At 48.1% G+C, this 13,607-nt stretch overlaps 1 protein-coding gene across 1 annotated transcript; it reads left to right on the top strand.

Annotated features, from left to right (window-relative positions):
• The first annotated feature begins 8,224 nt into the window (after positions 1–8,224).
• On the top strand, positions 8,225–9,203 carry LOC123065902 (zinc finger protein ZAT18-like). Its single transcript, XM_044489096.1, has one exon. The coding sequence runs from the start codon at positions 8,408–8,410 to the stop codon at positions 9,179–9,181; it is 774 nt and encodes a 257-aa protein (XP_044345031.1). The 5' UTR covers positions 8,225–8,407; the 3' UTR covers positions 9,182–9,203.
• Positions 9,204–13,607: the final 4,404 nt, after the last annotated feature.

Below are 13,607 nucleotides of genomic sequence, written 5' to 3'. Positions count from 1 at the left end.
ATAATAACTTTATTATTGCGTCTATGGCATAGTTCCTTCATAAAGGAGGGAGGGGGAGGCCGGCCGGCCAAGCTAGGCGCGCCGGGAGAAGGGGAATCCTACTAGGACTCCAAGTCCTAGTAGGTTTCCACCTAAAGGAGAAGGGGGAACGAAGGGAGAGGGGGGAGGGGCCAACCCCTTGTCCAATTCAGACTGGGCTTGGGGGGGCACCTCCTGGCCCATGCCTCCTCTTCCCAACAACTCCCCGGGGGGTCCCGGTAACCTCCCGGTACTCCGGAAAATACCCGAACTTCACCGGAACCATTTCGATATCCGAATATAGCCTTCCAATATATCAATCTTTATGTCTCGACCATTTTGAGACTCCTCATCACGTCCGTGATCTCATCCGGGACCCTGAACAAAACTTCGGTCATCAAAAACACATAACTCATAATACAAATCGTCATCGAACGTTAAGCGCGCGGACCCTACGGGTTCGAGAACTATGTAGACATGATCGAGACACATCTCTGATCAATAACCAATAGTGGAACCTGGATGCTCATATTGGTTCCTACATATTCTACGAAGACCTTTATCGGTCAAACCGCATAACAACATACGTTGTTCCCTTTGTCATCGGTATGTTACTTGCCCGAGATTCGGTCGTCGGTATCATCATACCTAGTTCAATCTCGTTACCGGCAAGTCTCTTTACTTGTTCCGTAATGCTTCGTCCCGCAACTAACTCATTAGTCACATTGTTTGCAAGGCTTGTAGTGATGAGCATTACCGAGAGATCCCAGAGATACCTCTCGGATACACGGAGTGACAAATCCTAATCTCGATCTATGTCAACCCAACAAACACCTTCGGAGACACCTGTAGAGCATCTTTATAATCACCCAGTTACGTTGTGACGTTTGATAGCACACAAGGTGTTTCTCCGGTATTTGGGAGTTGTATAATCTCATAGTCTGAGGAACATGTATAGGTCATGAAGAAAGCGGTAGCAATAAAACTGTAACGATCATAATGCTAAGCTAACGGATGGGTCTTGTCCATCACATCATTCTCCTAATGATGTGATCCCATTTATCAAATGACAACACATGTCTATGATTAGGAAACATAACCATCTTTGATTTACGAGTTAGTCAAGTAGAGGCATACTAAGGACACTATGTTTTGTCTATGTATTCACACATGTACGAAGTTTCCGGTTAATATAATTCTAGCATGAATAATATATATTTATCATGATATAAGAAAATATAAATAACAACTTTATTATTGCCTCTAGAGCATATTTCCTTCACTAGCCTATTATTAGTTCAACATCCAAATCGGCTGAAGATAGCCCGTGCTATCGTCTCCCAACGGTTGCAGCTAATAACCATAAGCTCCCTGAAGTCCACATGAGTAAGGACCACAAACGGATCCAAGTTGTAGCTCTGTAAATAACCTGCAAAAAAAATGTGAATTGTGCTCCATTAAAAATTATATCATTTCTAGTGTTCCATATAGCCCAGAGTAGTGCACATATTCCTATCCGAATATGTTTAGCTAAGTGTACGTGCACTCCATTAAGCCACGTCCCAAATATAAATAATGTGTTTATACTCTTTGGGTGTTCAACGTTAAAGGTTGTATGAATTGATCGCCATAATAATTTTGCTAGAGGGCATTTGAGAAAGAGGTGTTTAACCGTTTCATTTTGATCACAAAAACAACACCTAGAATTGCCAACCCAACTCCGTTTTGCCAAGTTATCTTTGGTTAGAATGACTTCTTTATGGACAAACCACATAAAGATCTTAATACGAAGCAGAACTTTAATCTTCCAAATGTGCAACGACCTCGACAATGGCCCGGAATCAATTAGGTCCGAATACATGGTTTTCACTGAGAATATTCCATTCGTAGTTAACTTCCAGTGAATTATACCGTGCTGATCCGATAGGTGAACCTCCATCAACCTACGAATCAAGTGCAACCAAGCATTCCAACGTTCCCCTACTAGTGATTTCCTAAATTGAATATTAAGCGGTATCGAATTTAATATTGTAGCAACATAATCCTTCTTACGCTGCACAATATTATATAAGGAGGGATATTACAAAGCCAAAGGCATCTCTCCTAACCATGTATCCTCCCAATCGAGTAGTATTACCATGGGCCTAATTTTTCCCAGATAACAAAATCAACTTGATTACTGCAAATTATGAGATCATTGAGGCATCATGCTGACTTTGCGATGTCGTCCGGTTGGTGGAGGTAATTTGACTTGGACGGCCTAATTTTGATAGACATTTTTTAAGCTGCAGAATTTCCATCCTAGACAAGGTAGCCAGTTCGCATATGCTTAAGATTTGCAGATAAAGAAACTAGGCTGCCGAAATTATGGGATCGCATGCGTCATGCTGAATTTACCGACGGTAAGTTGAGGGTAACTTGACACGGACGACCTAATTTTTGCAGACCTTTTTTAATCTGCAAATCCAAGCAACCAGGAAGATAAAGAAAAACGCGGACACCTCGGCCACTAACAAATCCAAAAAGTCCCACGATCGAACAAGCCAGGTTGTCTTTTGCACTTCAGCCAGAATAGTGCAGTGCCAGTAACTCATGTGGCCATGCATGGGACTAATGCGAAGCATGATCTAGCCCGCGCGTAATCATCTACACTACTCTAGATGCAATCAAATTCAACGAGCACGTCTCGTGAATCGTGGCGGTGTATATATCATGTTCCTTGCTGAATGCCGAGTCGTAAGCGTGTTGTTAGTCCGATCGAGTCCAAGATCCGCTTCTAACCAGCTGGTCCTCTCCTCTCCACTCGTGGTGTTTCTGTTGAAAAGGCAGGGATTGGTTGGTGACACTATACAGGACTCGTCCACCATGCACGAGTCATAATCATGTGCTAGGAGTCGTTATGTACGTACTACAAAATTTAAGACTTTTAGTTAGGTCTCTAATAAGCTTTGATCTTCTAAACCAAATTTCTATTTGAAGAAGCTGAAGCCCAACCAAGGGTATTTTTCACCACAACCACAACAACGTTCGTGTAGTGCAAACCTCGTAGCCGTCCAATCCAAACTTCCATCACCTTGATGTACGATGTTAGACGAAAATTACCCACCTTGCCATTGGTTCATTCTTTTTTCATTCCACATCCGCTCGTCGACTGAGCAAACATAAAGACTGGGCCTCATCGAACGAAGGAGGAACCACCAGCATCCCACAAAAACTAGGGTTAGGGCCCCGCCGCCCTAACGGCCTGTCCACTTCCATCTAAAGTAGTTTTGTGAATTTTTTTTGAAGAATTTCATTTGGAGAGTGGTTTTTTTACACCCCAGTTCAGTGCACCCATGCTACACCGACCCAAGAAAACATAGCAAACCATTTTAAAAAATCTAAAACTTTGTGGGAATGATAGTGCTTGCAGAGTTTGTTTGTCAAATGACATTCGAGTACCTCTGTACAAAAAAAAATACTCAAAATGTATGTGCACTTTTGGGCAAAATTTGTAAAAAAAAATGTACAATGCTCCTCGGATATCATTTGACCACAAAACTTTGCAAGCACTTCTAACATTTGTTCATAGTCATTCCAAAGTTTCAGAATTTTTTGAAAGATTTTGCTATGTTTTCTTGCGTGGGTGTAGCTTTGGTGCACCGAGCTGGGGTTCAGCCACTACTTCCCGTTTCATTTTGTGGCAAGAATTTCCTATAATAATTGTTTGTTTTGTTGGACTAAAAATTGTGAGAATGTTTATTTTTCCTACAGTAAGTAGCATTAATTTTATGTTTTCTTATTTCCATATGTTTTTGAAATCCTGCAACCAAATTTCGTAAACAAATAAATAAATCCTGCAACCAAATAAGCCTCGCATGATTGTGTTGGCTTGAAACCTTAGCTACTTTGAAACCGAGCCATACAAACAGAAGAAACGGTATATTTCCTTTTTTATTATGCCTTTCAATTACTCCCTCCGTTCCTAAATATTTGTTTTTTAGAGATTTCAAATAGACTACTACATACGGATGTATATAGATATATTTTAGAGTGTAGATTCACTCATTTTGCTCCGTATGTAGTCACTTGTTGAAATCTCTAGAAAAACAAATATTTAGCAACGGTGGGAGTACAAGATAAGAGTTTTGCTACACACATTTAGAACTGTTTTTTTGGCGAGGCTTAGCTGGATCCCCGAGATGGCATGCAAACTACTCCTGCAGTAAAAAGATACAAGAATTATGCATGTGGATCTCTGCCAAAGCTAGATGAGTCACCTCCTCATAGGTCTATCTTGGGACAATAAAATTACACTGTTTCTTTCTCTTCCAAATGTTCCACAACTCATAATTCAAATTAGTACCAGACATGTGCTTTATGATCTAAGGGGTGATAAAGTAAGTCATCCCACCATTGGTTAATGCTTTCTTTTCTTTTCTTTTTTACGAAGAATCATAGGGTTTTTATTCCAAAATGATAGTGTTACAATCTTCATCGACTAGACTGCTGATGTATGGAGGTGGACGGCCCAACCAGCAGGCTGTGCTATCACCACATCTACCAAAGTTCGCTAAACAATGTGCAACCCTATTCTATTCACGAAGAATTTTAACAGGAATAACAACCCTATTACTCATGTAATTCTTGATTTCCGACACCAAATGGCCATATGCTGATCTGTTGGAGGAGACATCCGCAAGCATCTTGAGTGCCACAACACAGTCAGATTGTAATATGATTGTAGCTTGAGAGTGCTCAGTGGCGAGCTTTAGACCTTCTTTCATTTCTTGTAGTTCTGACTCGAGGGCATCATTGCAATGGAAGAGCTTATGGTACGAGGCAAAGATGACAGCCCCCTTACTGTCCCTAAGAATCATGCCCGATCCAGCCGACCCATCTTCAGACTCAAACGAGCCATCTACTGAAAGTGCTACCTCATGCACCGCCAGACTTGGCCATAGCTGACGGTGTTTGCTCTCCACAAATTGGGGCTCTGCACCATGCCTCACATCCATCACCAGAGTCTTCCCTTTCAAAATCTCCTCGACACTCAACGAGATTTGTTGATATGTGTTGTAATAGCTAGAAAGAAATGACCGAGATGTTTCCACTGGGGGGATGGTTTTACCATGCGTAAGTTCATTCCGAAGATGCCATGTCCGCCATAGCACCATGATGATCCTGCTCTTGATATGTTCGTCCTATTCAGCAAGAAGATGCAGCAACCATTCCGAGCCAGTGCATGTGATATCCGACCTATTAGGCAAAGGCCATGACAGTTGCATTGTGTCCCACATGCGAGCAGCATTAGGGCATACTAGCAGCGCATGGAATGACGATTCCTCCTCTCTGTCACATAGACTACAGTGAAAGGCCTGTCTAAACATTGACTGTCTTCCATACCTCTTGCGAGGAAGGGCGATCCTTACATAGATGCACAACCGTCTCATTGCTCACAAGTCACAGTTGATAGGTTGGCTATGGGATAGTTGTTGATTGTCAGATTCTCCGCGTGGTGAGGATTCGGCTATGCAAAGAGCTTAGAGCATCTCCAACAGCCGCGCTATGCGTCGCACGCAAAAAACATGTTTGCCGCGCGCGTTTCGACTGGTTTAGCGCGGCCGCCAGCGCTGCCTCCAGCGGTCGCGCTATAATGCAGCACGCGCGCCGCTCCAGCAGCGCGCAAAAATACAGCCCGCGCGACTCGCCGGGCATGTCATTTTAGCAACAAAATGAGTTTGAAACAATCATCAAAATGCAATGAACATGTGAAATTTGTCACAAACAAGTTGACGAAAATAAAAGTCCATGCCCACAAGTTCATCCAACCAAGTTCAAAATGCAAACTAAAGTTCAAGACATAAACGAAAGACACATCAAACATCTTCCTCGTCTTCGTCCTCATATTCGGAAGACGATTCTTCTGCCTCCGAAGATGAATCTTCCTCCCTATCCTCATCACGCATCGCATCAGGTGAAGCTCCGACGGTGTTGGCAAGATCTTCAACGGCATCTTCATGGGAATGTGTGTGAGGAGCGAAACTCATGCCTCCCATGGCCGGAGGTGCACCCATGCCTCCCATAAGAGAAGCGAAACTCATGCCTCCCATGGCGGCCATATTGTCAGAGGGTGCTCCAAATCCACCCATGCCTCCCATGGCGGCCGGAGGTGCACCCATGCCTCCCATGGCTCCCAAGCCACCCATGCCTCCCATGGCGCCAAGGCCACCGCCACCCATGCCGCATTGGGGAGCTTCGACGGTGCGGCGGCGACACGGGACGGCGCCGGCGCGACGCCACCTGTCGCCGTGGTCATCCGCGACGGCAAGAAGAGGCTGCGCGCGAGGCCGACACTCGGGGAAGCTCCGGCGGTGGCGCCGCCAACGCTCCCCGCGCTAGGATTTCCGGCGGCGGCGGCGGCGGCAGCGGCGACGACGACGGCGGGGGGTCGCGGCTGTACAGCGGGGTGAGCGGGGTGCCGGTGGGCGCGTCCATGGGTGGCAGGGCGCCGGCGCGCGCGGGGCGTAGGAGGAGGAGAGGAGAGAGTGCGGCGCGAGCGGTCGAGTGTGCCGCGCGTTGTAGCAGGCGCCCGAAATACACCGCGCGGGATAGTGCTTTCGACTGCGCGTCCAACCCGTTATAGCGCGCGCGCCGTTTTTGCGCGTCCGCTGGAGCGACCCGCCGCGTCGCGCGCGCTAAAACGGTCTAATTTGCGGCGCGGCGCTAGTATAACGCGGCTATTAAAGATGCTCTTATACTCGAGAATGGTTGTGCCATACTTTTGTGAGGCTGAAGGGTTCCGACGACATCTTTTTAATGTGTGCATATGCTATTAGTTTCATTTGTTTAATTTTGGGCCTAGAAAACAATTAAAGGACGTGCATTAGTTGTGCTACATCATGATTAGAGACGTAGTGTACTTGATCATCGAAGTATCTAATTATTTACGCGCAGAAAGGAATTGGGTGGGACTGGGACCCCGGCGAACCAAGCAAAATACATTCATACATACTACTCACTCCGTCCCAGATTACTTGTCTTAAATACATTGGTCGGAGGTAATACGACATGCGACGCACTAATGAGCTAGAAATACGATTTGTTGCGGGACGTAAGATCCAGTCATTTTCATTCGGATTAGATTGGTCAAATCGTTTTGCCGCCAAGACCAGACTGCAGTGCACTGCACCCTTCCTAACGACGGCATATGCAGGGCATCATTTGTCCAATGTCACCAACAATACCTTGCAGCCCAGCCAAGCTTCGTCTCTCTTTCCGATCTTCTCTTTTCTCCTTAATTAATTGGCCGGGTTAGTCAACCAGTTGGTTTTAAATTCTAAACCACAAGACCTTTAATTATGTTTGTTTGAATATGATTCCTGACAAATGGCATGGCTAAGAACACGGGCTGACACACGATAACATTTGATTAGGCTGCTGCAAAGTTGCTCTCGTCATTACCAAACTTGATCATTCGTTCTTTGGAAAGAAAGAAGACCAAAAGTTGATTATCCGAAAAAATCCATGGGTCTACCAGCGGCCCGGTCCGCCGCCCGCGCAGAGGCCGGTCGAGATCGCCGCCCGCGCGGAAGTAAAACACGCACGCACGGTGAATGAACCAAAGGCAGAACGCCACCCGCGCACATGCTCCGCCGCGGCGCGCGGTATTGAATTGATGCTCCAGCCAATTCATCCAGAAGTCTGAACTGATGGAGGGAGGTGGGCAATATATTTCAACACTCCCCCTCATGTCTAGGCTATTTTAGTCCTTAGACTTGGGATCGATGTAGGCCGCATAATCGTTTTATTTAATAATGCGTTGGCAGGATCTTAAACTCAAGACCTCTTGGCTCGGATACCATATTGAATTCATGCTTCAGCCAACTCATCCAAAAGTCCGAACTGATGGAAAAAGGCGGGCAATATATTTCAACACGCGGCAGCCAGCCGCTCTAGAAGAGTCAGCTCGTTCGAACACACACATGTTGACTAGACTAGCTACTGCCACTAGCTAGACTCACATGACGAAATTGAACGTAGATCGGGACTACGTGTACGTACCATAGACTCCCACACCGCGCGGGAGCGGTCAAACAGCCAGAAAAGTACATGCACACACGTCCACGTCTAGAAGCCAGCCGTACGTACTCCAACCAAGACTTGGTGGGCACTAGTGGTCGTGCGTGCGTGCCCCATTTCGTACGTGCACCAAACCCCAAGTAGGCACTATATATAGAGGCATCGGCCAGACAAGACAACCCAGAGCCACATATGCATTACACAGTGCAGCAATCAGCCGATTAGCCGAAAGTGATTTTACACGATCGAGTAGCTCGCCGCGACTTTTGGTCGGGGGACTAGCCCGCCAGCGATCGAGTCCAGAGCCGACTGTCGAGAGCCATCGGCCATGAGCAAGAGAGGCAGGGGCGTGTGGGACATGGAGCTGGGCAGCCTCGACACGACCCGCCTGCTAATGCTCCTCGCCCAGCAGCACCAGCACCAGCACCACCACCGCGGCGTCGCCGAGGCGGCGCAGGCGATGACCGGCGGCCGCGTGTTCCAGTGCAAGACGTGCAACCGGCAGTTCCCCACGTTCCAGGCGCTCGGGGGACACCGCGCCAGCCACAAGCGCCCCAGGCTCCACCACCCACCCCCGCAGCACGCGCTCGTCGGCGTCGACGACGACGCAGCGCTCTGCCTCGGCCGCCGGGCGCCCCAGGCGCCGCCGCAGCCGGCCAGGCCGAGGGTGCACGAGTGCCCCATCTGCGGGCTCGAGTTCGCCGTCGGCCAGGCGTTGGGTGGGCACATGCGCCGGCACCGCGTCGAAGCCGAGGCCGAGGCCGGGGCCAACGCCCCGAGCAGCAAGGCGGCGGCGGCGACCGAGATGGTGGTGGCTTCGTGCGACGACGCCGGGATCTGCCTGGACCTGAACCTGACGCCTTCGGAGAACTGCGCCAAATGCAAGAGCGCGGCGGTGCTCCGTGCCGCTACTGGGCAGGGTGTACATAAGGCGCTGGGCGGGCACATGTCCCGGTACTGCGCCGAGGGCGAGACCGAGGCCCACGCGACGAGCGCCAAGGATTCCTGTGATATGTTTGGAAGAAGGCAAAGATATTTGCCCTTGTCACTAGATCTTTGTGGCAGATTGGAAGATACTGATATATCCGTTTCAATTTGTTGATTGATGGTTCACAATGAAATGACAGTTGGCCCGGCAGATTAAATGTGATATTTTTTTTTGCTGATCCGAAAATCGGAACAAGTTTATGTGGAATGTACTTTGCCAAAAGAGCCGGTGCTAGGCGCCGGGCGGCCGATCCGAACACCAGACCGGTCGCCCACGCGCCGTTCAATTCGCTCACGCACATCAAATATCGTCTTCCCCTTCTATCATCGACATAACCATGTGAGCCTACGCAGCAAAAAATCCACCCCGACCAGTGGCCGAGCTTCGTGGGGCCAACTTGAGTCATGCCCCACATCAATTTGTTGATGTTTTGAGACTATTTGTTGATACTATGGTGATGTTTAGTGTAAACTTCCAACCATGGCACCCCCGAGCCTGGAATTTTAGGTCCGCCACTGCCCTCCCCCAAGCTAACAATAAAACATGTATATATTCCTTTGTGTTAAGTCTATTTTTTACTAAAAATCAGCTGGAAGTAATCATGTTGCCCCCCTCCAACCCATGCCCCCCCCCTTATAATTTTGGCTCAAGCTCCGCCACTGACCCCGACCCCTCTCATCTCCGCTCTCACCACAGGCGCACGGGAGTTGGGTGGTCGGCGAGCTCCGGCGAGAGAGCCCGCCGGCTATAAGCATCACCCACGCTCGCCGCGACCCACATGTCCTGTGATGACCCACAAGTATATGGGGTCAATTGTAGCCTTTTCGATAAGGAAGAGTGTCGAAGCCAACAAGGAGCAGAAGAAAATGACAGGTGATTTTCAGCAAGGTACTGTCTGCAAGTGCTAAAATTGTAAGTAGTAGAGTAGTTTGATAGCAAGACAATTTGTAACGGACAAGTAACCGTAGTTGTAACAAAAGTGCAGCAAGGTAGCCTAATCCTTTTGAGGCAAAGGACAGGCCAAAATGGTCTCTTATGATAAGCAAAGTGTTCTTGAGGGTACACGGGAAATTCATCTAGTCACTTTCATCATGTTGGTTCGATTCGTGTTCGCTACTTTGATAATTTGGTATGTCGATGGACCGGTGCTTAGGTGATGTTCTTACTTGAACAAACCTCCTACTTATGATTAACCCCCTTGCAAGCATCCGCAACTACGAGAAAAGTATTAAGAATAAATTCTAACCATAGCATTAAACTTTTGGATCCAATCAATCCCTTACGGAATAGCGCATAAACTAGGGTTTATGCTTCTGTCACTCTTGCAATCCATCATCTAATAACTACTCCACAATGCATTCCCTTAGGCCCAAATATGGTGAAGTGTCATGTAGTCGACGTTCACATGACACCACTAAGGGAATCACAACATACATATCATAAAAAAACGAACACATATCAAGTTCACATGATTACTTGCAACATGATTTATCACGTGACCTCAAGCTACTCACAAATGATAATCATTCTCAAGATAAGAGGGGTATTAAATATTATAATGGATCTGAACATATAATCTTCCACCAAATAAATCATATAGTAATCAACTACAAGATGTAATAATCACTACTAGTGACCCACAAGCATCAATCTATAGTTCCGGTATAAAGATTGAACACAAGAGATGAAATAGGGTTTGAGAGGAGTTGGTGTTGTTGAAGATGTTGATGGGATAGCCCTCCCCAAGATAGGAGAGTTGTTGGTGATGATGATGACGATGATTTCTCCCTCCGGGTGGGAAGTTCCCCCGGCAGAATCGCTCCGCCGGAGGGCAAAAGTGCTCCTGCCCAGGTTCTACCTCGATACGGCGGCGCTTCATCCCGAAAATTCTCTCCTTTTTTTTCTAGGTCAAAATAACGTATATACCAGAAGAGGGGCACCGGAGGTGGACCTGGGTGAGCACAACCCACCAGGGCGTGCCTGGGCTCCATGGCGCGCCCAGGTGGGTTTCTCCCACCTGGTGGGCCCCCTCTAGTACTTATTGTCTCTAAAAAATCTTATTTATTCCCTAAAAAGTCCTCGTAAAGTTTCAGCTCATTTGGAGTTGTGCAGAATAGGTACCTGGCGTAGCTTTTTCAGGTCCAGTTTTCCAGCTGCCAGAATTCTCCCCCTTTATGCATACCTTGCATATTATGAGAGAAAAGCCATTAGAATTACTCCAAAAAGTATTATTATGCAACAAAACAACATAAAAACAGTAGGTAAACATGATGCAAAATGGACGTATCAAACTCCCCCAAGCTTAGACCTTGATTGTCCTCAAGCGAAAACAGAAATCGAAAAATATGTCCACATGCTTAGAGAGAGAGAGAGGGAGGTGTCGACAAAAATAAAAACATGGACATAGCAACATCATATAACTTATTATAATAGGAATAAAACTTTAACATAAAGCTTTTATCATAGACTTCTCATGAACAAGTAACAATTCATCACAACATCGAAGTATAAAGTATAAGCTCCATTAGAAACCAACAAACTATGTTCTCAGTCAACTTTGCAATTAAAATTCATCATCTTTTCAGGAAGGCACTACTGGAATAAGCAGATTTGCCGTCCGCCCCCTCTTTGCCGTCTGCCCCCTCTTTGTCGTCTGCCCCCTCTTTTTCGTCTGCTAGCAGACGGCAAAGAATGGCTTTGCCATCAGCCACGAGAAAGCAGATGACAAAGAGGTAGCGGACGACAAAGGAGGGCTTTGCCATCAGCCAACATTTTGTTGTCCGCTAGCAGACGACAAAGAGGGGGTTTGGCCCACAAGCTGTTAAACCCTAACGGGACACCTCTTTGCTATCTGCGAGCAGACAGCAAAGGCGAGGCGGACGACAAAGCTTCAAAATAATTTAACGGGCCACGCCCCCGCCGTCGCCCTCTCTCTTTCTCCTCTCCTATTTTCTTCCCGCCCGACGAGCACCGTCGTCGCCCGTCGCCCCACCGGCCCACCCCCTCTCTGTCGCCGGCCCCTCCCTCTCATCCTGCTCCGTCGCTGCCCCATTGCCGCCCCCTCCCCACCAGACCGCCGCCCCCTCACTGCCACCCTACACCGTCGCCGCTGCCCCCTCCCTGCCTCCCCACCCCCTCCCGAGCCTCCCCGCCACAGTCGCGGGTTGACCGCCCCCGAGGAGCGCCGCCCGTCGCCGCCCCTCCCCACCCCGTCGCCATCCCGCCCTGTCGTAGCCCCATCGCCGCCCCCTCCCCAACCCGTCGCCGCCCCCACGGTGAGCCCCTTCCACCCCCTCTCCTATTTTTTTCTATTTTTCTTTAATTAGTTTAGGTTAGTTAGTTTAGGTTTAATTAGTTTAGTTAGTTTAGGTTTAGGTTTAATTAGTTTAATTAGTTTCGGTTTTTTAGTTTAGTTAGTTTAGGTTTAATTAGTTTAGGTTTTTTAGTTTAGTTAGTTTAGGTTTAATTAGTTTAGGTTATTTAGTTTAGTTAGTTTAGGTTTTTTAGTTTAGTTAGTTTAGGTTTAATTAGTCTAGGTTATTTAGATTAATTAGTTTAGGTATTTTTTTCTGTTTGTTAAGAATAAAGAAGAAAGATGAAAAAAGAAGTAAAAGAAGAAGAGGAAGAAGAAGATGAAAAAAACAATAAGTAGAAGAAGAAGGAGAAGAAGAAGAAGAAAGAAGAAGAAGATGAAAAAAAGAAGTAGAAGAAGAAGATGGAAAAAAGAAGTAGGAAAAGTAGAAAAGGAGGGTCGCCGAGGGGTCGAGGGTCGCCGAGTGGTCGAGGGGTTGCGGATCGAGGGGAAAAGGAGTCGAGGGTCTAGGGGTCGAGGATTGAGGTGTCGAGGGTCGAGAGGAAATGGGGTCGAGGGTCTAGGGGTCGAGGATCGAGGTGTCGAGGGGTCGAGGGGAAAAGGGGAAAAGGGGTCGAGGGGTCGAGGATTTGCCATCCCGATCATGACACCCCGACCCCCTGACCCTGACACCCCGACCCCGACACGACACCCCGACCCCGCCTCGACACCCCGACACCGCGACCCCAACATAGCACCCTGACCCCGCCTTGACACCCCGACACCGCGATCCCGACATAGCACCCCGACCCCGACACGGCACCCCCGACCCCGACACGGCACCCCGACATGACACCACCGACACGACACCCCGAGACACCGACACGGCCCGTGACCCCGACACCCCGACCCCGCCTCGACACCCTGACACCGCGACTCCGACACAGCACCCCGACCCCGACACGGCACCCCTGACCCCGACATGACACCAACGACACGATACCCCGAGACCCCGACACGGCACCCCCGATCGACCCCGACCCCGACACAGCACCTCGACCCCGAAACGACACCCCAACACGGCACCCCCGACCCTGACTCAGCACCCCGACCCCGACACGACACCCCCGACACCTCGACCCCCGACACCTCCCAAAAAGGTGCTCTTCGGCCTTCCAGAGGCCGACACGGTCATATATTTGTGAATTATGAGTTAGGTCAGGTATTCAATTATTATTATGTACATAT

Source organism: Triticum aestivum, chromosome 3B (assembly GCF_018294505.1).
Source record: "Triticum aestivum cultivar Chinese Spring chromosome 3B, IWGSC CS RefSeq v2.1, whole genome shotgun sequence".
In the NCBI taxonomy this organism is placed as follows: Eukaryota; Viridiplantae; Streptophyta; class Magnoliopsida; order Poales; family Poaceae; genus Triticum; species Triticum aestivum.
This window is presented reverse-complemented; position numbering and strand designations above follow the sequence as displayed.

Excerpts from the sequence above, each read along its gene's own strand:
- LOC123065902 (XM_044489096.1), top strand. The coding sequence starts at position 8,408 with ATGAGCAAGAGAGGCAGGGGCGTGTGGGACATGGAGCTGGGCAGCCTC.